The sequence below is a fragment of the Mustela nigripes genome, chromosome 4 (assembly GCF_022355385.1).
Source record: "Mustela nigripes isolate SB6536 chromosome 4, MUSNIG.SB6536, whole genome shotgun sequence".
Lineage (NCBI taxonomy): Eukaryota > Metazoa > Chordata > Mammalia > Carnivora > Mustelidae > Mustela > Mustela nigripes.
In genome coordinates this window covers 79,806,167-79,832,371 of record NC_081560.1, presented here as the reverse complement: position 1 = coordinate 79,832,371, position 26,205 = coordinate 79,806,167, and the positions used below count along the sequence as shown (strand labels likewise).

At 35.1% G+C, this 26,205-nt stretch overlaps 1 protein-coding gene across 1 annotated transcript in view; it reads right to left on the bottom strand.

The window, feature by feature from the left end:
• PCLO (piccolo presynaptic cytomatrix protein) overlaps window positions 1-26,205 on the bottom strand; it is a 408,965-nt gene that overhangs the window by 49,444 nt on the left and 333,316 nt on the right. Inside the window, exons 17-21 of the mRNA XM_059396945.1 lie at window positions 25,413-25,439; window positions 18,135-18,228; window positions 16,916-16,987; window positions 14,828-15,008; window positions 13,009-13,203 (exon numbers count right to left, since the gene is read on the bottom strand). Coding sequence (XP_059252928.1) covers window positions 13,009-13,203; window positions 14,828-15,008; window positions 16,916-16,987; window positions 18,135-18,228; window positions 25,413-25,439 — 569 coding nt within the window. The remainder of the gene's footprint in view (window positions 1-13,008; window positions 13,204-14,827; window positions 15,009-16,915; window positions 16,988-18,134; window positions 18,229-25,412; window positions 25,440-26,205) is intronic.

Below are 26,205 nucleotides of genomic sequence, written 5' to 3'. Positions count from 1 at the left end.
AAGAGCGTATCATGCTTAGCGAAATAAGTCAAGCAGAGAAAGACAACTATCATATGATCTCCCTGATATGAGGAAGTGGTGATACAACATGGAGGCTTAAGTGGGTAGAAGAAGAATAAATGAAACAAGATGGGATTGGGAGGGAGACAAACCATAAGTGACTCTTAATCTCACAAAACAAACTGAGGGTTGCCGGGGGGAGGGGGTTTGGGAGAAGGGGGTGGGATTATGGACATTGGGGAGGGTATGTGATTTGGTGAGTGCTGTGAAGTGTGTAAACCTGGTGATTCACAGACCTTTACCCCTGGGGATAAAAATATATGTTTATAAAAAATAAAAAAATTAAAAAAAAAAAACAATGTGCAACTTTAATCTGTCATACTGTAGAGAAAAATGTGATCATTCAACTAGATGTTTTCTTTTCCCAATCCCTCCAAAACCAGTTTAATTGAAAGGAATATGGTAACACACTCAACATGGGAGTACATAGTTTTGTGAATTAAAAAATCATAACAGACCATGGATATTTTATATATACACTTAAATTGGAATGACAGTGAGATATAATATGTATAGTCACACTCTAAGGTAGAAGAAGATGGTGTTCTTACAGACATCGGTATTTGTGGGGGTTCCAAATCTGGATATACAGGCAACTGGTGAACTCTGATTTATATTTAAATATAAATAATATTTAAAAACAATATATTTTAAAATAGTATTTTAAAACATTAATACTAAATACGATTTTCCATAGTCTTATGATTCCAGATTAATAATATAAAACTGTTCTATCTTTATTTTCTTTTAATCAGTTTCGGAGATCATGGACCAATTATGCTTGAATATATCATGTGCCTGTGTACTGCACATGAGAAATGTTTCTTTTTTGAGGAATTGAGGTTTACTTGGTAATAAAATGCATTTTGGAAGCCTACATTTTTGTGTCTACTTTCTTTTTAAATTCCTATTTGTACTAGCAAGTTCCAACTAGGAGAAAGAATGTATCTCATTAATATATGATGGAAGAAGCCCACTCCCGTAGAGAGGTTTCCTTTACCCTAGAGGAATAAATCCTGGAGTGTTAAATCATTTCCGTCCTCAATTATTGAGGGGGCATTCCAAGTAAACACATTTTACCTTCTGTGAGGCAATTCAATCTGTTTTAAATTATTTTTTGACCTCTTTATTTTCGTTAGATACAAGATGGTTAGACATCATTTTCTTTTATTACTCCACTGTGGCTAACCTTAATTAAACCTGGTAGTGTCTTTTTGACTGCACATCTGTTTTCAATTTGTTGGCTCTGTTGGTCCCCGCCCCACCCAACCATACTTAAAAATGCAGAACTATCACTGTACCTACCACACGATGGCAGCACTGGGCACACAGTCCGTGGAACAAAACAGTAGACTTGACTTTCTATTAATTGAGGAACCATGGAAATAAAAAGCTGATAAGGACTCTAGTGATAGCCTGCTCCAGAACCATCATTTCATCTATAGAAAAACCAAGCCCTGGAAAGATTAATGATTTGTTCTGAGTCACACACTAATTAAGGGGAGAAAGAAAAGAACAACTAAAAAGTGCTAAATCACTTTTCTATCGCATCCAGTTGTTTCAAAGTAAGATTGTGAGGTCTCTGCCTACCTCAGAATTCCAGGCTTGGGATGCAGGACACAGCCTTGCTGCCCGTGATGTTCTGTCACGGGTTTAAATCCTTGGAGCAGCTCAAAGATACAGGAATAATTTATAATGCTGATAGTGCACCCAAATTACTTGGTTGATATAGTATTATTATCTTCATAGATCAAAATTAAATTAGTCAATAATTATTTTATTTCAATAGCTTAATAATGGAACTGAAGGAACTATTTTCAATATTATGTATTTATAGCATGTGTGTGTGTGTGTGTGTGTATACATACACACACACACATTTTTTTTCTTTTGCTAGCTTTAACTTAGCTGGACATTACTTTGGTGACCTTTTCTACTTTCTCCCCATTGCCTATCTTTTGCTCTATCTATTCTTATTGCTGTTGTTTCTCTGGTTGTTATCTTTACAAATGAGATTTTGCAGTTTTAGCTCATTTGTTGATGGCTTTGAATGTGAACCTGAAAAGGTCACATTCTAAGGTCCATTGTTACCAGCATTATTTGGTAGGTTTTCCCTTGAATTAGGTCCAAAGGTCCAATCACATTTTTTTTTTTATGCTCCCTGTGACAGTTTAGTGGTATTAAAATGAAAAATGACTTTAGAAATTTAACATTTTTAAAATATTACTTCAGAATATTCATTGTCTGATTTGGAAAAATTCTAAAGAAACCAGCCCAAAACAAAATGGCACGGGTAGTTTCAATACAGCTACTTGGAGGAGTTTCCACATACTTCTAAATTACAAGTTTTTACAAATGAAAGTATTGAAAACAGCTCAGACTTCTATGTCATTTCTTTAAAATGGCACATTACTGGTGAATATATATATGTATATATATATATGTACATATATACATATATATATAAAATCTTGCAAAGTTATAACAAACCTTGAGAAATGGAACGTGACAGTGTCTTTTTTTCCTTACAAAAATCAAAATATGTCCCATAAGATATTCCCTATTCACACAGTGGCTTCTCTCAGAGAGGAGGAGGTATGACGCCTCTTATTTGCTACAACCCAGGAAAGATAGTAAAGCTTAGTCATGCTCAGACTCTTCCTTCTCCATCCACATACGCCCTAGGACTGAATCTCCAAGAGGTTTCAACACTCAATTCAATCTGTTTTTATCTAATGCTATCAGTAATTTGAAGTATTTCCCATACTCACTAATCATACATTTTCCAGTTTGTAGATAATGGGACTAATGATCACTTCCAGGAACAGAAATAATAATAGATAACATTAGGATAAGATGTGTTTGGAAGTGAGAGTAAAATTAAATAATAAGTGGACAGGATTTTTTTCTTACATAAATGTATGTGATAACTCAGTATGCTACGGTTCTTATATTTTTGCTAGAATGCTGCCTTTAAAGTGCATCTCCCTTTTTTAAAGTTTTTGGTTCAGAACTAGTTTTCAAAGAAGTAAATAAAATATTTAAATATTTAATATTTAATTTAAGTATACGAAATAAACTCAAAGCAATGTTTTAATACTTAAAATATCTAAAATGAAATACAATTTAACTGGAAACCAAAATTTTCTAGTAACTAATGGAGAAAAGCTCAATTAAGATATCATAAAGGAAAATTTTTAAAAATCATTTTATCTTTAATAGATTTAGAGTATAATTCTCACTGTGTTCAAAGACATAGAGTTAACAAGGAATTTATTCAGTACCAAGTTTCGGTTTTGTGCTAAAATACGCTAACATAATTGTTACAACACAATAAAGATTTATCTTTAAAAGATTAATAGGGAGAATCATATTTGTTAAAAAATGCAAGATTTGAATTAAGTTCTCAAGAGCAAGTCTTACTTTTTCAATATTCATTTAATTCTACTTTGAACAACAAGTAATCTCTCACAGTTTGCTTGTAAAACATGCAAGACTGAGTGGAAAGTAATTTAAAAATAATCAGTTTTTTAAAGTGTTCTTACATAATCCTGAAATTGCTAACTTAGATCAAGGACATGTAGCTAACAAGGATGTTCTCCTTAAATGGAATCCAAATAGTTTGATTTATATAAACATTTTGCCCAAAGCAGACTGACTTATATGGGTAACATTATAACAAACACTATTATTGTTCATATCATTCAAATGTAGTTAGTGGCCACAGAATAAAGAAGAGTTTGGATAATTATTTGCTCAATGTATGTTCCATTCTATGGTACCTTACCTCTCTAGTTAATCTCATGAATCTCTACTTTCTCTGAATAGATCATTTTCAAATACTTTCTCTCCTCCTGTAGGTGGTTATATCTCAGAGGACTGTGAAAGTTATTAGTGAGAACCAGAGCTAGGACAAATAAAAATATATTTAATTATATTTCCAGATATTTCTCAACATGAGGATATTTGCATACAAATTTAAGACGATGACTATGTGTTTTCTCTTTTTCAATCTCAGTGGAGCAAAACTTATACTTTTCCCATTCTTCCTAATTCTTCCCAGGTATCTGATTGGTTATTCAATAAATATTACTAGATGGCAGATTTTCGGGGGTGGTTATTCTCATTTGTTTTGTTCACTGCGGGTCACTAACTCTTTTAAGAGGTTCTGGAACATAATATTCATTCAAAAAATGAATATATGAATATGAATAACTGATAAGCAACTAATATATAAAATTCAGATAGTATTGTCCACAAATTTTCAGAATTCCCTTTTAGCTTTAATTACTTAAAAGCACATTAAATTGTTACTTGAAAATTAAAAATCAAGAATTAGGTAAGAGGTCGAAAAATTGAATTTTTTCTCAATTTTGAATCAGAGTGATGGTCTTCAGTTTCTCTTACACCAACAAAATTAATTTGAAATATATGAGACCGGTAATATAGATACTACAATAGAAGATAAAAGGAAACTATTTATAACTAGTTTTTTCAACAAGCCTTATCTTTAAGATGCAAATAAAATTTATTCTATCCTTATAATACTCCCTCTCCGCTTTAGGTTGGAAGCAGCTTGATGAAAGCTGATTAAGCAATTTTCCAGTCAAATTTTAAAAATAGTAAGTAATACATATGGGGATACAGTCATCATTTGACCTAAATCAAGCCTAATAAAATAGTTTAAATATTAAATGAAAAATTGTCATTTGTCAATCTTTGTAATTATAAAATTATCATTAGATGAGAAAGGAAATAAGGGATTATGGAATACAATATAAGAGAAAAAAAGCATAGAAAATTTAGAGACAAATATGACAATTAGATCCTGCAAAATACCTCCAGTTACCCACTGTCTTTGGCTACTGGAAAGATTATGATTGTGCATTTATATAGATCAATGACTCTTAAATATTTTGATCTCAAGACTGCTTTTACATTCTTAAAAAACATTGAATTCCCCAGAGAATTTTATTTTCTGTGAGTTCTATCAATATTTATCTTACTCAAAAGAAGAAAAATTTAGAATAAGCGACCAATAAGCACGTATTCCATTAGCCTTCAAAGCAATGATGTCATGACATCTCATGTAAATGCAGGAAACCCTACTGTACATGAGAAAGAATGAGAGAGGAAAAAGCAAATAACACTTAATATTCTTGTATTTGACCTTGTCAACTCTGAAAGGGACCTTGGGACACACTTTGAGAATTACTGCTCTAGATCTACTTTAATAGAAATGAAGAATTAACTATGAAAGTAGAAGAGCTCAATTAATCTCAGCTATTTTGAACAGCCATCTTAAACCACTATAAATGATGATTATTCTATTGTGCCTTTCACTTTTTATTTTATGTTTGTCATGAAAAATATTCATCTGTTAGAATTTCTCAAAAAGATTTATTATTATTAATATTATTCTTATTAACCTCTCTAGTTTTGGAACTTGTTCCATCCAGAACTTCACAACTCTACAAAACAAAAGGTCTGATATAAAAATGATATGTACCAAAAAATTATGCTTGTCTATTCTACTCTTGCTTTAGAAAATTACTTTATTGTTTGTAGAAACCCATGACAAATAATGAGATTTGGCAGGCATAAAATAACACACGTTCTTCCAAAAACGGGTTCTTCCAAAAACGTTCTTCCAAAAAGGGGTTTTCCCTACATGAAGTTGTTAATTTGTTGGTACCTCAATTGTTGGATGAAGCCAAAATAGTGATTCAATAGTTATTTACATTATGAAATGTCATCAGCAATGAGAATGCTCTTTAACAAAATAAAGCATGTAATAAATCCATATGGAAAGAAGTTTCAATTATGTAGTGTAAAAAAGTCTATTTTTTATGTCTTTTTATATAGATTTCAAATTCATTTTATATAGTCAATTAAAATTATAATGTGACCTACAGAACTTCAAATAATGTAGTTTTCAATCTGAAATATGCTTAGGAAGAAAAGTGGATTTTGTTCTTGTACTCTTTTGAGAACAAATATAGCAGAAATTTTAATCCACTGTTTTGCTTATAAGTTTAAAAAAAGGATCCCATTTCCTGACTTTTATGAAGATTTTTTTTTAAAAGATTTTATTTATTTAGTTATTTGACAGAAAGAGAGAGATCACAAGTAGGCAGAGAGGCAGGCAGAGAGAGAGGGGAGAGCAGAGAGTCTGATGTGGGGCTCTATCCCAGGACCCTGAGATCATGACCTGAGCTGAAGGCAGAGGCTTAACCCACTGAGCCACTCAGGGGCCCCTCAAGCTTTTCTTCTTAAAAATTTATGTTTTTGTTTGATTTATAATATCAATATTTTGATTAGATACTGTTTAAACTATTAATTGATTTTTAGTCTTTAGTATCTCATGGAAATCTTTAGTTATCTTACAGCATCTTAAAATATATTGAGTTATAAAGCTATGATTGTCCATATTATTCCTATTCATATATCTTAAAAAAAAACCCAAGACCCCAATCAAAATTCTGCATTTCTGATATAATATCAAGGTTTTTTTTTTTTTTTTTTTTTTGGCTCCTCAACAATTAATTATATATTTATACATTCAACACAGTAATAAAGTAAAAAGAAAAAAGAACATTTTCAGAGTCTGGCTCAGTACACATGAAGATTCCTTTCATCCTAACCCACTAAGCCCCCTTTCTCCCTGACCCCCCTCCCCCGCCCCGACTATCTCGCATAAGGCAGAATGGGTGAAGTATCATGGTCTTACATAATGTAGTACATGCAGATGGGAAGTGGGAAAAAAAAATCAAGTAATTCACGGACAGTTAGATATCTGGACTTAGGCAAATCTGTTAAGTAGCCCAATGGTGCCTTGCCATTCCTCTGCCTTTCCTTCAGTAGTGTTCCCCCCAGTTCCGTGATCCTTCCTACCCAGGTGAACGCATTCCCAGCCCCGTGCTCATATTGTGCGCTCTGTCCAGGGTCCCACACTGTGTCCCCATCAGCCTTCTCATGCTCCAAGCTTCTCATTTATTTCCTCTACCAGCATTTACTTGCCTATCTCACTCCCTAGTGGTTATTTGATAAAGTAACTTTTTTTGAAAATAATTTCTTCAAGCCCAAATAATTTGCATTTTAAAAATTAAGTTGAACGTGGTGAAAGCTATGTCATAAACAGCATTGAAGGGACTTTGGCATGTTAAAATTAGCTCATGTCTTCACAGTCACATCCAATTATACAGGCCCATAGCTAGATCGTTTGACCAAGGTACGGCCCTACTGAGGTACGCCCATTAGTCTTGTTGGTCATGTCACATGAAATGAACATATAAATCCCCAGTGTGAAGCAGACATGTGAATGGCTTGGTGCAGACCCACAGCTATTACTGGAAAAGAACAAAGTTGCCAAAGGTCGGTGGATTCACCTTTGCGGATAAACGTCCATAAACGAGACACAGTGTCACATGGTCAGAGCTATACATTTACTCTCTGTGACTTTTCATGGATGGCGGAGATATTCCTGGCAATTAATGACTGAAGAAAGATTTGAAAATGCATCATAATTCTAAGAGAGTATGGAAACTCTTAAAAAAAACTTCAGAAGAGCATCTTGATCTTCACAGACAACAAAGAAAACCCTCACCCCCAGGAAAAACAAGCAGAGAACTCTGAAAGCTGAAACTATCCCATTGGAGTCTCTCAGATTTTGCTGGATGTTTGCTCTTTTCAGATCATTACAGGTTAAATTTTGTTTTCATTTTCAACTACCCAAACTTTTATTTAAGTTTTTGTTTTTTACATGAACACGCTGAAATGAGGAACACAAATCTGTTTTTATTAACCTCTTACATACGTGACGGAAGACTTCACCTCCAAATGAACTCACTTTGACTTGTCTTCTGATTTCTCCTTTTGAACCCTGTCCTTCCCAGAAACAGAGAATGCTAAATTCTTTCTGACCAAAAGTGACCATCTACTTCTGGTCAGAAGAGAATGGGACACAGATTAGCTATCGTCCTTCGTCATCGACAGTACCCTCTACTCCCGAAGCGCAACCCACGTCCCAGCCCGGCCACCCCCTACCACTCGCCCAAGAGAGCAGCTCCCACAGCGTGATGGCTTAGTAAGAGTTCACTACGACAACTGCAGATATGAAACGCTTCTGTGACAGGGGCTGAAAATGAGCCTTATTGAAAGCAGAGTTTCCAGCAGTGGTCTGTGGAAATAGCTTCAGACTTTTCTCCTACAACTCGACCCCTCCAAGGAATGCTTAATCATAATTTCCTCACACAACTTACTCAATGGTCACCTGCTCGCCTATCCTCTCCAACCCGTTCCAATGGCTCTTATCTCATTTCCCAGAGTGGAGGGACATTTCTCCTCAGCCTCTATTACTGTTCCTTATTTTGAAATTCACATAAAGTCTTAGTATCAAACAAGAATAAGTCAGGAATTTCAAAAGCACTTAAAATGTAAAATAGTGGTTGTCAACTAAGTTAATTTTTAAGGTTTAAAATATGCTTCAATTTGTTTCAGTTTGAATATGGTAAAAACAAAACAAAACAAAACAAAACTATTTTTTAAACTCTCCTTTCTGGTTGCTGTCACTTTCTGAAATGGCAGAGCCTCTGTTCAGCCAAAACAACTGGCTTGGAAAAAAAAACCCATTTCTAGGGATTTCTAAATACAAAAGAGTTGTTTAGGCATTAGGATTATCTGGCACAATCTGTCTAATCTTTCTCTTCGGGGTTCCTTGAGTATAACTAAGCCCCAGAGAGGAGAGAAAGTTCTTTCTGGCTCACTCCATAATTCTTGCTTAACCCATATTTTATGCCACTTCAGGCAGAAATCTGCTGAGAAGTTCACACACACACAAAAATTCGAAAGGCTCTTTAGGGACAATTTTGTCACCCTTGATAGAAATGACTACAGATGTACACACAGTCTCTACGGACTCTGCTTACTGCCACACTGGGCTCATGCATGAGAGGGCTTTATTTCCTCGCTTCGTGGCAGCTTAATTTTCAGCCTTCAGAAAAAAGGATCATGCAGGGAGAGCAAGTCTAAATTGTATTCTGCCATCATTTCTAGCAACCTCTAATCATTTGTAAGAACTTAAGTGATAAATAACAAGTATGTAAATGACAACTGTTTTTACTGGAATCAGAAGAGTTTGATTTCAGAGGAGCCAATGTTATTTAAGAAACAAAGGTGTAGGCCTAGGAACAAGGGTCGTGTTGCTGATTCTAGAAATTTCTGTTTATTCTCTCCGTCATCCCAGCCCACTCTCTGATCACTCAGAAAACAACTATAAGAATATCTGCCATGAATACCTCCTCTACCATGTGTGGTAAAATGAGAAGATGGGTGACAGAACACTCAGTACAACGTGAAGGACCGTTCAAATGGAGGGCAATATCATCGGAGTGCAAACGGGACTGTGTGAACTCCATCGTGAGGCTTGAAATGGAAGGCTTTGATCTAAACACTTAAAATTAATAAGAACACTTACTTATGCAGTTAGTGAACGGGATCTTGTTGACGCTTCGTATGTTTCAATCTCATACCCATTTTTCTACTACAACTGAATTCTACATCATTTTATATAAATTCAATCCTATAGCATGTTTACCCTTCATTGGTAAAATGCATGGTTGAATTACATTCTTGGTATATTTACGGCAGCAGGGAAATAAATATGTTTTAGAAAATGGCATTTTATCATCACTACCAAATTAAACAAGAAAGCAGGCTATGTTATCTTGATTATTTTGATAAAGAATGGCTTCAGGATTCAGTCACAGCACCTTAAATGGATGAGATTATTCATTATATCGTTATGCAAGGAAAAGGAATTAAACATATTGTGCTACAAATTTTAAGAACTGCATCTAGTAAAAACATTAGACAAAAGATTATATAGTAATTCTGAAATCATGATAATTTAAAATAGAGTGAGATAGGGAAGCATTTCACTACTGTGACATCATTACGGAATACTTAAAGTAAGAAAATGAGTGGCTGTAAGAAACCAACTGAACTTGATGGAAAAAAAGGTAAGAGGTGAGATTTTAAGTACTTTTGGAAAGTACCAGTAAGCTAATTAGAAAAGGCAATCTGTGCATAGGGGATAATTACCCAGCTAATTCAGAAAACATCACTGTGCTTTAGGCCACATACATCTTTCACTTCTCCTAAATATCTGATTCGTTGGGACAAGAACATATTAAAAATGGTAGTTTTTGGAGAATAAAAAAAAAAGACAATAGAAAAGTATAAGGCTTGACTTTAATTTGCAGACAAGTAGAGAATCACAAAATCAGGTATTTTAGGGCTGGGGGGGACTTTGGAGGGACATTGCTATCCTATTTTTTTAATCACTTTATTTTATAAATGTTTTTGAATTAAATTTGAAGATAATTTTATAATCACCTTCATTTGATTCCTGTTACTGGCGGTGATACTCTTTCTTGGGGAAAATCCCAGGAGTGTTGGGGTCTAGTTAGGGATGGATACAAACTTGCTCTCCTTTCTGAACACAGCTACGGAATCTAGTTTAGCTAGATCTCCAAAGCCAGGGCTCAGGGAATTTGTCCTCCTCTATCCAGGATCCTGAGAAGACTGTGGAGTAGATCAGATGTGAGGGCCAGAAACAGCGGGAGTATTGCCTAGAAGAGCCCAACCCCATTACTTACTCACGTGTTTATGGACGCTTGGTGCTTTCATTTGGTAATGATTTTTCCATCTAGCTAATGATGTTTCAACATAAAACTTTGTTCCACTCCCCAAATGTTCTATCATTGGAGGTCTCACTAGCAACAGAACAGTAACTAGCAATACTCTATTGCAAGGAATCAAATGAGAAAGCAAAAACTGACACACTCATTTTAAGCTACATTATATAACAATGGCTCAGAACCCATAGTTTATGAATGAAATAAAGATACTTTATTTATTACACAGGCACTTGGATATTCACATGCCCAACACATCTGATACACTTAACAACTATGGAAACATGAGTGGAAAATGTCTGTTTGTAGGATCAAGAGAGAACTCTTCACCATGTAAAGGTGAATTAGTGCATTAACAATTTTCCCCTTACTTTCCTCTAAGAATTTCCAAAATCCACTGAAGTTTCAAAAAGTTACACTTGAAATAATATGCGACAAAAACTGATCTACATTCCAACTGGTATGCTAATTCAAATTTTGAGCAGTTTAAACTTTTATCACAATGCAACATATTTATAGTCATGCTTGAACAGATTAGGTTAGTAGCATGCATTCCATTCTGCAATATGAATATTGTTAATCTATTTCCCAACAGAAGTCAAAAGATGCCCGGTGCATAGAAAAATACAAATCACTGTAGTCAATATATTATGGGACTGTTCTGGGGACTTACACGGTGATGATGAAAGTCCTGAAATGCCATGCCCACAAAAGCACATTAAAAAGGAGATAAACATATTTTATCAGACAATCTCTAAAAAATTAAAAGATGAGGGCTTTAAATGTGGGGGATGTTCTTGGCTGTGTGCTTTGCATAGCGCCTTTCTGCTCACCTCCTTCTGGCTTGATTGGTCCATCAGACACCACCTTCCTGAGGGCTAGCTGGCTTTGGTCTTGGTTGCCATTGGCTGGTGGAGGCAGATTATCAGACTGAGTTCTTTGAATGGGGAGGACGCCTGCTATGCTGTGTCTGTGCTGCTTCCTGGCATGATTAGTCTGACCGCTTTTATGTGCTGCTGTGGCAGTGTGGGTGAAATGGAAACCCAGAGTATGTATCCTCAGATGGAACCAGCTTCAATGTTACTCATGCAAACACAAGTGATCTTTTGCTCGATCCCAGGAAGTTGTGTTCGCAAAGGCCAAAATGACACCACATGCACAGCACTAGAGGGGTTAAAACTGGCTGTTTCTCAGGAAATGAAGACTTGGGGAGATGGGGCTAACATCAATCTCTCTCCGTGATCTGGCTGACGCTGCTTGGAAGTGAAACGGCAGCTCCGTTTGTCAGATCTCTGCACTTGTTCGGTTTTTGCATATCGACTGACTAAGTTTTTGCAAACTCAACGAAAAAACAGCAGTTAAGTTGGGTGAGCGGTTACTCTTTGATCAGCATCTTGACTGTGTAAGGATTTTCAATGGTTAGAAAAGGAAATAACCTAGAAATTCTCTGATATGGTATACAAAGTGTGATCCAAGAGAATGGACCCGAATGTGTCCCTGAATGAGGTGACACTGCCTCATCACATATGTCTATCCATCTATTAATATTATGTACTTTTTGGAAAATATAAGACTTGATTTTCTTCACAAATGTGTTTCCCAAAAGACTAGAAAGTTTCCCACATGGAAAGCTACAACATTTCACATGCATAATTCATTGAGGTTTTTAAGCTGGAAATGGCTTTCCCCCTCCCGCTCGGCTCAAGAACTCGACTGTTGGTCGCATTACTCTTCTGCCCAACAATTTCTGAGTGTTTTCGGATGCGAGAATCTCATCTCTAATCAGCTCTAAATGCTTGTGTGTGTGCTTTTTTCTTTTTTCTTTTTTCTTTTTTTCTTTTGGTGTAATGCCTGGAAAACTGGCAGCCACTTGTGCTTATAATTCCTGGATTCTCAAGGATATTTCAGTGCACACGAAAAGGACACACAACACTGCTTTGCCTGCAAACATCACAGACACAGCTACCAAATACTGTGAGCCAGGTTGGATGGATGGTGGAGACAGAGGGGAAACAGCCAGTTTTACTGCAGTCCACGTACATAAAGAAATGAAAAAAAAAAGAAAAAAAGAAATCTAAATAAGAAAGAGCGGATTGATGTCTTGGTACTGTTCTCACATGGACAGAGGGACAGAGGACAGAGGGAGCAGGGTCTGCCAAAACACGGAAAGCGAACAGGGGACAGCAGGAGAGAGAGAGGCAACAGATGAACAGGAAGCTGCCATGCTGAGGAATTTATTTGCGTCTTTTACTTGGTTGCAGGCGGAGCTGCTGCACCGCGGCTTCGGCAGCGGCTATGGCAGCCCCAGCATCTTCCAGGTGGCTCTGAGTGACGCTGGTTTTGCTCTGACTGCGCGACGGTCCGTGAGAGCGCAGGTGGCCTTCGGAGGAAGATTTCGAGCTACCGGGACTACTGTGGGATTTCTCAATGGTGGGAACCTGCATGTCTGGTTACAAGAGGGTGAGACGTGAGTTAACAGTGCTCCAGCGTTCCTCCTGTCAAGCTTGGTCTCACACAATTTGAAACTGTCTAAGATTTATGTTAATTCGGTTTCCTTTCGGGCTCATTTATGCAACTGCTCGCCACTCCGTAATGTGATTAAACATTCGGGAAACAGTTTTTGGGAGGAAAGTCAAAAGGATAATCATGGTGAGAAGAGATAAGTCTGAGAAGAGGACAGACATCTCACCAGCCTCATGGAAATGCATATGTTAGCTTTCAGTTTCTCCAAGCCACCGCTAATTCTAGGAGGGACCAGGCAAGAGACAAGAAGCTCACATGCCCACGGAGGAGTTTTCAGTGAAAATGCAGGGAATTCCCGGATGAAGGGGCCTGAGTCACCAGGACACATAAACAGTGGAGACTGGAGAATCATGTCTCAGAGGATTTCAGAGAACGTCTATAGAGATCCCACATTTACTATGGCCGTCAGAGAGAGAGATCTTTATGCTAATGATCTTCCAGAAAGTTAATCAAGGTAGAGTTGATCTGGCTAAGTGGAATCCATAAATGACCTATAAAGCTCATTCATAAGTCATCTGTAGCCCTCATGGTCAGTCCGTGGTTTGTCATATCAACTCAGTGGCCTACTGGACTTGGCCTCGTGGTTTTCCATCTCCGAGAACACTTGCACTTGTGACCCATTCCTTTCTAATGTACAAAGAACCATTTTTCAATTTGATGTACTTTCTGAGAAGAGGAGAGAAGGGAGCAATGCTCAGGTCCGGTATAAAAATTTATAGTTGACACTTAAAAATAGTTCAGTATGTCTAGGTAAGATACTACATGGTTATCTCATCTAGGCAGTCACTTGGTTGATGATGAAGGTTAAGCTTGTGTTGTAGGATCATTGGCAACGAACCTCTCGAAGGAAAAGCTCATTCACATGGGAATGCTGTGCAAACTGCCAAACCCAAGGGATAACATTACCATTTCAAAAATAATGATAGTAGTTCAAAAAAATCATAGAATTAGCTCGAGGCCACCATTTAGGAAAAGTATAATCAAATTTTGACATACCCATTGTTTCAGTGACATGGGGAAAATGATCTTGATATGGTAAGTAAAAACCAGGATGCAAAATTATATATGTTGTTATATTACACATATATGAGTAAGAATATACCTTTGAAAAAAATAGGGGTTTAAACAACGAGAAAATATATGCATAAATGGTAATGATGAGTATGTCTAGTCAATGAAATGTTGAGGATTTTTATTTTTCTTTATGAAATACCCCCAACATATTTTATAAAATCATATTATCATTCATTTTGACAGCTGGAAATAATCCAACAGCTCGTATAGCCCAACCCCCTCTGTTGTACCGGTTGAAAACCAGAGTCAGAGAGGTAAAGATCAGAGAGTCATACACCTAATTATGTGCTGATCTGAGACTAAAGCCCATTTTTCCTGATTCCATATCCATTACTATTTGTAGGATATTATATTACATACTTTCCAAAAGAATCCAACACTGTAAAATATATTAAGTATACAAGCATTCATATTCAAAAAGTTACTGAGTGAACAAATAGAAAAAAGCTTTTTCTACTTGAAATAACTCCTACCCTTGGATGGGTCAGGGAAGATACCATGGCTTCTGCTTTTGATGACAGACGGCTTTGGAGACTGCTGGCTGCTCTGACTGGAATGAGACTTGCCATGATCAATGCTTTCAGTCTGTTCTTTGAGAGAATACCATCTGGGAGTGTTATCGAGATGAGATGTGCTAGATAAATCAATCAATACCTGAAAAAAGGCAATAGGTCAATGAAATTGATATGATTCATTCATTACTTGTTTCTGTGATCTGAAATTTACTCAAGGATATAAGCCAAAAGACATAGTATGACTTTGAAGATGACAAGGCTGTCTTCCTCATTTTTCTTTACCCATGACATTGGGAGCAAAGTCTTGTGCATATTAGATGCTTAAAAAATATTTGATTAAAGGCACCTGGGTGGTGCAGTCGGTTGGGTATCAGACTCTTGATTTCGGCTCAGGTCATGATCAGGGTTGTGAGATCGGGCCCTGCACAGGGCTCTGCTCTGCTCTGCTCTCCTGCTGCCCTCCCCACTGTGAACTCTCTCTCTCTCTAAAATAAATATATTTTTTTTTTAAATGAACTTTTGATTAAACTGAACTGTATAAAATCTTTGTTAGTTACATTATTTGGAGATTATGTAAAAAGGTGGAGTCTCAACTCAATCTTTGTGAATGAAAGTCCTCTTTTGTTAAATGAACACATTTAGTAATAAACTCGGATATCTTTTTTTTTTAAACTAGGATATCATTTTTAAAAATTTGCTTTTAGTTACGAGAGGGACAAAAGAAAAAAATGGATTATTTGCAATTACTGACTTATTCCTTGTATTTTAAAACATACTTTAACTCATATTTGAAATAGAGATATGACTAACAATTTATGGTGAGAAAGTATTGTGTCATGGTTTGGCAGCATTTTTAAAATTCTTAGTAGTTCATGAGTAATAACCCATTTCACAATTGCTGGCATTTTAGATTTGATGAGATATAAAAAAACGAGAATGAACACAATGGATATATGCTCTAGGTTCATGTCAACAATAAATTATAAGGACTACATAAATCAGTTTTCTGAAATGGAACATTAAGTCAGATAGCATATTGCATCCTAGAACTGTCCAAAGACTAGTACCAGGGGCCATACCAGCAAGGGAGCCTACAATTTTAGTATATGTGCTGCCAAAGCGAGCATGCAAGGGAGCCTACAAGTAAAGGTCAAATGGCCAAGTTTTGATAGGAAAGAAAAGTATGGAGTCTTGGAACCAAATAAGGTCTCATGGCACATAGACTAAACAACTGTTTTCCATTGTTTCTGGGAAGGGATATCATATTGTTTAGGTGTTATTTTATTTTTGAAGATGATTTATTTTTTAACATTAATTCATAACTTCTGCTTTAAGTAAAGATTATTAAATATAGTATATTTTTTGAAATATGATAGATTAAAAAAAAGGCACAGGATCTGACCACTGCACCAGATTTCATGATTAGGTTAGATTCCATGTGAACTTACATAAAATTGTTTTGCTTTGTTTTCTCCTACTTCTAGTTCTGTCTCGTAAAATATTTTGAGAGATTTTTCTTGGGATGCTTAAAGGAAATAAGAATGCAGAAAGTCACATCAAACCATTGACAGCTGCAGTGAGGAAGAACAATTAAGTACCTGAAAATCTATTTTAAAAATCTAGCTCATTTTATAGTAATCTACTTCAAATTTGGATTCACAGCATGATTGCATATCTCCTACCAAAGCAATTAATAATTCATCTGAAAATTAATTATAAATTAATAATCAATAAAATCAACAGTAAATTCAATTAATAAATATTAATTAATAATCAGTAAAATTAATAAAACTTAATAAATAGTAAAAGTAATAAAATTTAATAAAATTAATAAATTAATAAAAGTACATCAAATGGCAGAATGAAAACCATTACTCAAATTACTATTCATCCAGTCAAAGAATAAATCAGGAAATATATCCTACCTACAAAAGGGCTTTCACCAAAATGATAATCTAATAAACTTAAGAAATATGCTTGTATCAGTAAACTTTAATTGGTGGCTTATAGTGAACGCAAATAAAGAAAAGGAAATCAGATGCTCACCTCACCAAGAAAGTCATTGGAAGAAAATCTATCATAATCCCAGACTGTCACCTCCAAGGTTTTCTTCTTGAGCTACAGTTTAAATCAAAATGTTATTAACCCCACAAATTTTCATCACACTCTTTTATAGATTCATCTATTTTTCACTTCCTTAAACTGTTTCCATTTGTGTAAAAAGACTTCAAACTTTATCTGTAATGTAGGTTTATATTAAATATTATGTAAAATGTCAGTGATTTTAGAGTCCAACCTAGTATTTGTTCATAAGAGACCTCAAACTTTTCCTAATTCCCTCTTTTCTAAACCTCCCTATTGGTTTTTTAAAAGAAAAAGAGCAGAATCTATAAATGCTCTTTAAATACATGGAATTTATAGGATGCAAAACTGCCTAGGTTATTTAGAATACATATTTAGATTGGAGTTTTTTTATTTTAGTAAAATGCCAAAAAATAAAGTAGCATTGTCTTATTTCTGTGGGTAAATTTAACTTATTTTAAATTCAAGAATCCAGATTACAATTTGTACCTAGCCTCAACTTCATAATCAAATTAGAAATCTTCCAGAGGACAAATCCTAAATCTCCTTGAAAATCCTTTCAGCTTGTCTTCTGTATGTCTTTGTCTGTAAAGTTTAGCCCCACAATGCCTGATTCATAAGAGGCCTTGATTTAGAGAAAAGATGAATTCTTAAACTGCTGTCTGGTGCAACAACACATTCATATACACTGAATATTTTCTTTGTATTATTTGTAAAAGTCAAAATATAGCCATCTATTATTTTTGTAATATATACACATCAGATCATTATGGATACCATAAACTTATACAATGTATTATGTCAATTATCTCAGTAAAACTGGAAAGAAGTGAAAGTGATTGACCAAATTTTACCAAAAAAATATATAGCTAGTTGGAAAATATTTTCCCCTAAAATTTGATAAATGTGTCCCAGTCTGAATATTTAAATTTTACAATAATTGATGGAAGATGTTTCTTTATTTCTTTATTTTTGGGCTCTTTCTTATAAGGCACACATTTACACTCATGGTAACTTTGCCCCGTACCTATTTCTTTTCACTTGGCTATGTTTATTATCTGTATTTTACACATTTCTTTTTGTTTGCATGGCAAAATTGATAGATTACAATTCTGCAATAATTTTGTCATCGGTTTTCTTATATTAGCCTAAATATGTTATATAGAAAATAATCATTGCATACCTGTTCCATGGAGATACTTTTATAAATTACTGTTTGATTCCATTCAGGATTAAGACTTTTTTGAACATATTTAGTCCTCCTCTTGTACTCAGCACTGAATTGGAAGAAAAAAAAAGAGTTATCTTGATTATTCACCTTAACTGATGCCTTCACAGCCAGCTGGAAGAGCATGCAGACATTTTAAAATGAAATTTTGTTTTAAACATTACGCAATCATCCCATCACCTTCCTGTCTAAAACCTTTTTTTAAGTTGAATACAAAATGACAATTTAAAAATATGTTGGACGCCTTTAGTTTCATTTGTCCTAAAGTAGTTTTTAAAGAAAAGCTTTTAGGTGTTCTAACTCTACCATCATTTTAGAACCTTTCTCTTTCCTGAATCCAGGAGACTGTTGCATGAACTATATGGTAACATCAATATCTTCTTCCCCATAAAATATAATTTGGTATCTCACTTTCTAATACTTTTACTTCTAATCATGTCCACAAAGCCAAATGGTCTTTCTTTTTTTTTTGTCTGTATAAAATTGTAATGATTGTTTTGACTGAGGAAAGGATGAGAAATGTTTGTTGCTACAGCTGAGATTCTATGAACATTTGTTACCTTGTACTTAAAGTATAATTTGACACTCTTAGTAAAGCAGGATATTTAGTTATAAAGGAATTACATAAAAATTCTGGGTTTATGTCAATAGCCTGGATAAATCATTACAAACCAGATCAAAATAGTTCCTCATTCCTTACAACCTGGGGCATGTGAATTTTTCCTTGATTTTTCCATTCTGTCTGAGCAGCAGTTAGAAGTTTGTATCCCAAACTTATTCTAGTTAAGACAAACAACATCTATAGCTGACATCTACCAGATCATGGGGTTGGAATTACTGTTGTTTGCTATTAGCCAACGTTACCCACACAGATGAGGCCTTTATCCAATCCTCACGGCCTTTTCCCCAAATTTTCTGCATAGCCTTATAGCTTAGGTCCTAGATAATACTTCAGCTCCCATGGGCAGCAAAGTCCTAAAAACCAACCTAGTCATCTGGAGTCCTTTCCCGTGCTTTGATTTTACAAATTGTTTTTTCTAAAGGGACCAGATCCTGACCCTTGATTTGTTGTTCCTAACTCTTGTTAGACCCTGGTCTCAAGCACAGCCACATCCTGGAATACCTCCTCCTATTGCTTCCCAGGTACTAATTTACCCTATCCATTCTAGACAGAGCAACTGACAATCAAGCTCTAGTTTCCACTCACTTTTATCATGTCTCTCTTCTCTCTTCAGCTTTATTCTCTTTCTTATCAGCCACACGCCAGGGCAGGAATTCCCAACATGAACTGCATATTGGCATCACCCAGGAATCTGAGTTCCGAGGCTGCCAAGTAGGGCCCAGCACTGCACCCACATTTCCCTGCCCTGTACCTCCAAGGAGAACCTGATTTCATACGTCTGGGATGAGGCTTGAGTAGTAGAATTTTAAAAAATATCCCAGGTAAATCTAATGTGCAGATGGAGAACCAATGAACTTAAAACAGTTCCCAAGACCTCCTATGTCAGCCACTGAGAAGTGAATTCAATTTAAGAAAAAAAGCATCATTCTCGTCACTTCTAACTAACTCATTTGTGTGAAAATGAGAGCAGGATTTGACCATATTTTCATTCAAGACAAATTGCAAACAATTTTAGGGAAATGCATATGCAAGGATTTAAAGAAACGGGAGTTCTCAAAGACTGTAGACAGTATAAATTTGTACAGTTTTTAGATGAATTTTAGATGAAACTGGTGAAGATTATGGACCCAAATACCTAGAAAATTCTACTTTGACTTCTGCCACTTTCACTTTACAGAAGTTTTCCCACCTTTGCACAAAGAATGTTTTTAAGAACATTCACCATAACATTGTTTCTAATAGCATATTAATAAGATAATATGTATTATGATACATTCTTTCAGTGAAATAGTAAGCATCAGTTAAAGTGAATAATTATATACCTTCATAAATTAAGATGGATAAATCTTGAAAAAAAGTTGAGCAAAAAATGTGCAGAAAGATAACTATAGTGAGTTATCATGATTTAAAATCAAAATCATGGGAAATAATATAGTAAAATATGAATACATGTATATAAAATAAATGCATATAAACATCATAAGACAGTTTGGCAATTATAGGTAATAAATTTAGTGGTTATCTCAAGTGGACAGGGGAATGGTTTCAGAGGGCCTCAGGGTATCCACAAAATATTTTTAATAAAAAAATGAAGACTATATAGCAAAATACTGAAATTTGATGGAACTAAATGGCAAGAACACAAGTATTTGTTAGTTATTTTCTATAATTTTCATTGATTTTGAAATATTTCACAAAATAAATTCAAAATAACTTTGGTAAGCTCTGTTCCTTTATATCTTATGTTTTTGATTTTTTTTTTTTTTTTTTAATAATGACATGGGAAGAATGGATGTGACCACTTTCAAGATAATAGCAAGCCTTGGTTACTATTTTAGAATTCATGGCTATTTCTCTAGGTAGGCATACCTAGAAGAAAAACACATGACAATATAAGTTTTAAGGCTTCTATTTGTTTTGGGCTTTGTAAGTAAGGTAATGAGATCATGGGGAAACATACGGATAAGGTTCATAATACAGGGGAATAGTAGTAAATTATTTTTTTCCAATGCTGAAAAATTAAATGCTTAACTTTTCAAAAAGATAGGAATTAACGTCAAATGCAAACTCAAATATTTTCACTAAAATCCTAGATATGTCAGTATTTGTGAAAATAGTCTGTATTATTTAAATGTCTTTTCTGAATCTATGAATAATTGTTATTATAATTTTCACCTGCATATTTTAGTCATTTTTTTCACTTACACATTTAATAGAAGTTCTTAATTCATATATGAAAAGCAATTTATAAAGTAAGCACATTAAAATAAAAACAGCTCACATTCATTAAAAGCTTAGTTTTTCCCAAGCAGAGTTCTAAATGCTTCTTATGTATTAACTCATTTAATCCTCATGGAAATTTTATGAGACAGGATTAAAAAAATGAAACTCAGTGAATTAAGGTATGTTGGAAAGGCTGCATAGTTATTAACTGGTAAGGCCATGATTCAAGCATAGGGCAACACTGATTGGTTGCTCTTAAACGTATGCTATTATGAACTCAATTGATTAGGCTCACAAAAAGTGAATAATCCACCAATTTCTTAACTTCAGGTTTAAGAGCTGAAGTACCTAGTTTGTCTTCTTTACCATAGAATCTAATGTTCTTCACTTCAGTTTAAATATATATACTTCCTATATATGTAATATAAATTATATACAATATGTGTGTATATATATATATATATATATACATATCATAAAAATTAGGCCAGTGTTAGAGTTGTTCAGGCAAATTCTGAATAGTATATCCTAAGAGAGTGTTGTGAAATGAAGTATAATTACTATAAATATTTATTCTTGTCCAGATCCACTCAGAAACAGCCACAATTGGGGGGGAATTTAATGTTATTAGTGAGTTTGCCATTCTTCAATTCTCTTTGGACTCAAGGAGTCTATTGCCTTTAGAATTAATGCAGGAACACACCATTTGCCCCCACTATTTCTGGTGGTGCTGTGTCCATGATAACGCAATGCTTTGCAGGGTTTTTTTTTTGGTCTTGAATGTTATGATGGCTCAGAGATGGTCACACAAAGCCAGTCCTTTTAACCCCTGTTTTAGAACTGCCACGAACTGACCATCTTGAGCACTGATCTCAATGGGCTGTGTTTCCACTTTACACAATTGAAAACTGCTGGCACTTCTCATAGCCACATCAAAATCTGGACTGACAAGTTGAAGGTGACTAGGTAAGCAGTGGGATTCTTAAATGTGAGCCTGAATTAGGTCGAGAAAAAAGTAGAGCCCATTTTCCTTTCCCTTCTTTGTCTGGAAAACACATTATATTCCCTCATTGGAAGATTGCAATAATGATATTATATTAGAACAATTAGGCTGTATCTAATAATCAAAGAAGTTTTTTAATAAGGGAAAATAAAAAGTTAATTAATCAAGATGGGTCATGGTGCTAATAAAAAAATTAACCTTCATCTTCTTGAAGTTTTGACTAATCAACTTCTTTTCTCTTTCATTTTTTAAATTATTTACTAGTTACCTCCTCAGGGGTAGACATGCTTTTATGACAGGCAGAAAAAGATACATGAAATTCAATTATTCTCCCCTATACTAGAAGAAAAAAAATTCTCTGAGTTTCTCTTTCTAATTTCAAAAAAAGTAAGAAAGGTGAATGGAATATGATGGCTTCTTTGTATTTCTCTTTCATAGAATTATCTGAAATACTGAAGGTTTTCATTTCTTTTATTTGGTTTTCCTTTATTGGAAATCATACACACACACAATTTATTTTTAATTACTCCTCTAAGGATTTTCCTTTAATTTAGAAAGAAGCTCCAATCATATCCCGTCTTATGAGCCGTACTGTTCTGAGCAGCAGTATGTTTTTGGCACATCACTTGACAGTCTGTGCTCCCTGAAGTCAGAGCCTATGTGGCCATTTGTCAGTTCTATCTACCCTTAGCATTTCGCACAGTGTCTAGAACATTCTGTGCTAAAGAAATGTTTATTGGACGAATCCTTAAAATATACTTCTATTTTTTTCCCTTAAAATCAATTGAAATGAAAAAAGATTTGGCCTTTGAATTGTAAATGCATGCAACACCTGTCCCTGCTTTATAGAGGTCCTGGAGGAAACAGTCTGATATGTTAACAAGGACGTTTAGAGAAAGTCCGGTCTGGAACTGAACTTCCAGCTCTCATGATAATGAAAATCAGCTTCAATCAGAGCAAAATCTCATTCATGGCAAAAGGCCTGTACTTTGTCAAACAGTATAATGAGAGAAAACGAGAGTGAGATCCTTCAGATTTGCTCTTTTCCACTTCGTAGTTAGCCAGGGCCAAGGACTGAGTTCATGCACTCTGGAGGCTCTTTCCTTGTTTCCCCTCCTCTCGGGGCTGACAACTGGGTTTTCAGAGCTTCTGAGTATAGTGTTCCAAGGGTGGGAAGAGGGAACCACAGGAGATGAGAAAATTGGACCAGTGAAATTCTTATTAGCGAACAGGATTTTTTTTTTTTAATTTTAAGAATGACAAATGTATTATATTTTATGATTGAAGAAAACAAAGTTGTTTGGTTTCCTAGCAGTATTGTTAAATAATTTTGTATAATTCTATAGCCCAACCATTCTACATCATTTTTTTGTGGGTATAATTGATCATGGGCGACTTGATGTAGCCAATCATAAAATAAGAATAATCCATCAACTTTCTTACTTGCAACTTTCTTAAGCTGAAGTATCTAGGTAGCCTTTCCTATAACCTACCCTACAATCTAAAGGTCTTCACCTGAATTTAAATATATATATATGTGTGTGTGTGTGTATGTATACATATATGCACATATGTATATTTCCTGAATATAAATTATATGCATTTGTATGTATACACAAATCATAACAATTTTAGGCCAGTTTCAGAGTTGCTTCCAGAAATTCTAGGGGTATAACCTACCCTAAGTTATTATGTAACTGTACATAATACCAAGGATACTATCGAGTGCCATTTATTGAGAGCCTATTATGTATCAGACATTATGCTTATTACTTCTGGTTTATTACTGAGTCTATTTTATTAAAAAAACCTAAAGGGGTGTTATTATTATTCTTATTTAGCAGAAGAGGAGATTGTTTTAGAGAAACCTCACAACTTCCAAGAGGCAGGGTTGAAATTCAACCCCAAGTTCTTTAGGACTTAATTCAGTGGCCTCCTGAGCCAAAATTTCAGTGTCAGTACCTTGTTATTATTAGTTCTTCTTGCACTGACAGTTCTCAAAGAAATGGTGGAAGTGACTTCTAGATGAAACACACGGGAAGAAAGTGCCTTCTAGATCTTTGAAATTGTAACCAGAACATCCCGGACTGTTTCAGCCATTATCTACATTTACAAAACACGCTCTTTCCTAAATTAAAGACAGACAATCATTGTCATTCTGACAATTTCCCCCCAGTTTGTCTAGATAAAGGATAAGAAGGTTCTGAATAAAGTGACTGATAATGTCTGTCCTAAAATGACACTATCTTTTTCAACCAAACTAATTTTGCACATCAGTCTGAGACCTATCTGGATGAGTGATCTGGGTGCTGTCCTGAGATGAGGGAACTAGTCATAATAAGCAATCTATCACAGGATCCAATTTACCATGATTCTGCGTGCAAGGAAACACGAAGTCTCTGGCCACTAGAAAGAGTGAGGTAACTAATCCTATTCTTTACAATATTTAAATATCTATACCTTTCAAAATCAGAAAAAACTTCTTCTGGGCAACAGCTCATCAGGATTAGTAAAGATGTCAGATTTTAATGTTGCAGATGAAACCAAATCCTGTACCATTAATATTCTGGGTGTGATTAAAACTCTCATCAGCCCATTGCTACAGATGGTGCTAGATTCACCTCCCCAACTAAATAATACATTTAATATATAATGTAATGAGATGTGCAGAAGAATGTGTTCAGTTATGTATTTGAAAGCTACCCTTAGCTGACCATGTAATGATGTACCACGTTGTGAGCTCTATTAGAAGACAGTTTCTTACTACTGGCAAAGAAAGGAGGAAGCTCTCATGTTGTTGCCACTGTGGGAGAGCAAGTCAATAATGGTGTCCTACTGCATGGTGCTGTCTTTGTGGTGCAGAAAGTATAATGGCATGGAAATGTTTTGATATGGGGTCTAAGTAAGAGAAAAAGACTAGAGAACTATGGTATTTAGGATGACATTCATGCCCAGTACTGGACATCTGGAAGGTCAGCTAGTTTCTTGTGAAAAATGACTAGATTTTACTTTTATTTGTAAGAAGACCCAGAAGAACTTAAGCCATGGTTACCACAGAGAAGTGAAAAGAATCTTAGTGGACAAATTATATAGAAAAAACCAGTTACACCTAATTTCAGGGTGGTATTTCCTTATTCATATCTTTTTCCTGTTTTTAATATTTTCTATTTTTCAGTGTTCTATGCCACACATCTACCAAACCTGTTCAGTAATGTTGTAATCCAAACAATTTGCTGGTGGCCTAATTCAATAGACACCAACATGTAAAAAGATGCAAATTACAGCCCAAGCCAAATGGCAGGTGAATATACACAAATAGGCAAAAAAATAAAAATAAAAATAGACATTACAGCATAGCTTGATACTGAAAGAGAACCAACTCTACCTTGCATTCTGGACAACCATGACTTGACTGCATTGATTCCGAGAGCGAGAGTGAAGGATACAACAGGCAAGTCGGAAAGACAGGAAGAAAAAAGTTAGAAACAGAAATAAGGAAGAAAATACGAGAATAATAACTGGAGGAGCTACACCTTAACATATAAACAACATGAGGCAGAAAAGAGTCTTGGAGCTACGGTGAAAATAACAGGCTACGGTGAAAATAACAGCTCTAAGCCAAATAACAGCCAAATGCCTTGGCCACTGTAATCTGTAGGAGTAATCTAAGGAAAGGTTTACAGACTGAATAAAGGTAGTTGATTAGCTCCCTGTGGGGCAAATCCCACCCAGCAGGCATGTTTTGTCTGACAAAATATGGGCAATGGCTTTAGGTGGGAAAAATCACTCTTTATTTCACTCTAGTTCCCTCCTTCCCTGTTACTCATTCCAGAATAACTGACATAGTCCTGTTATCTGCCTGCCCTTTCAGGTTATTCAAGGATATAATAGTCTAATTGAAAAAAAAATAGTCTAAGTAAATCTGTAATAAATAAAAGATAGGGACTCTCATAGAGGATAAAAGGTGATATTCTCCAGGATATTATTAGAGGAGACAGAAAGTAAAAGACACTGCTTTATTTTCATTCATTCATTAGCAGATGATAATTAGGGATATACCATTGGCAGTGATTTCTTCTTGTCCCATAATATTGTCATTAAATAACAGGGAAGATCTAATGACCCAATCAAAAGCAGAATGAAATTATCAGTTTGTTGTCATTATACTCAAATTTAAA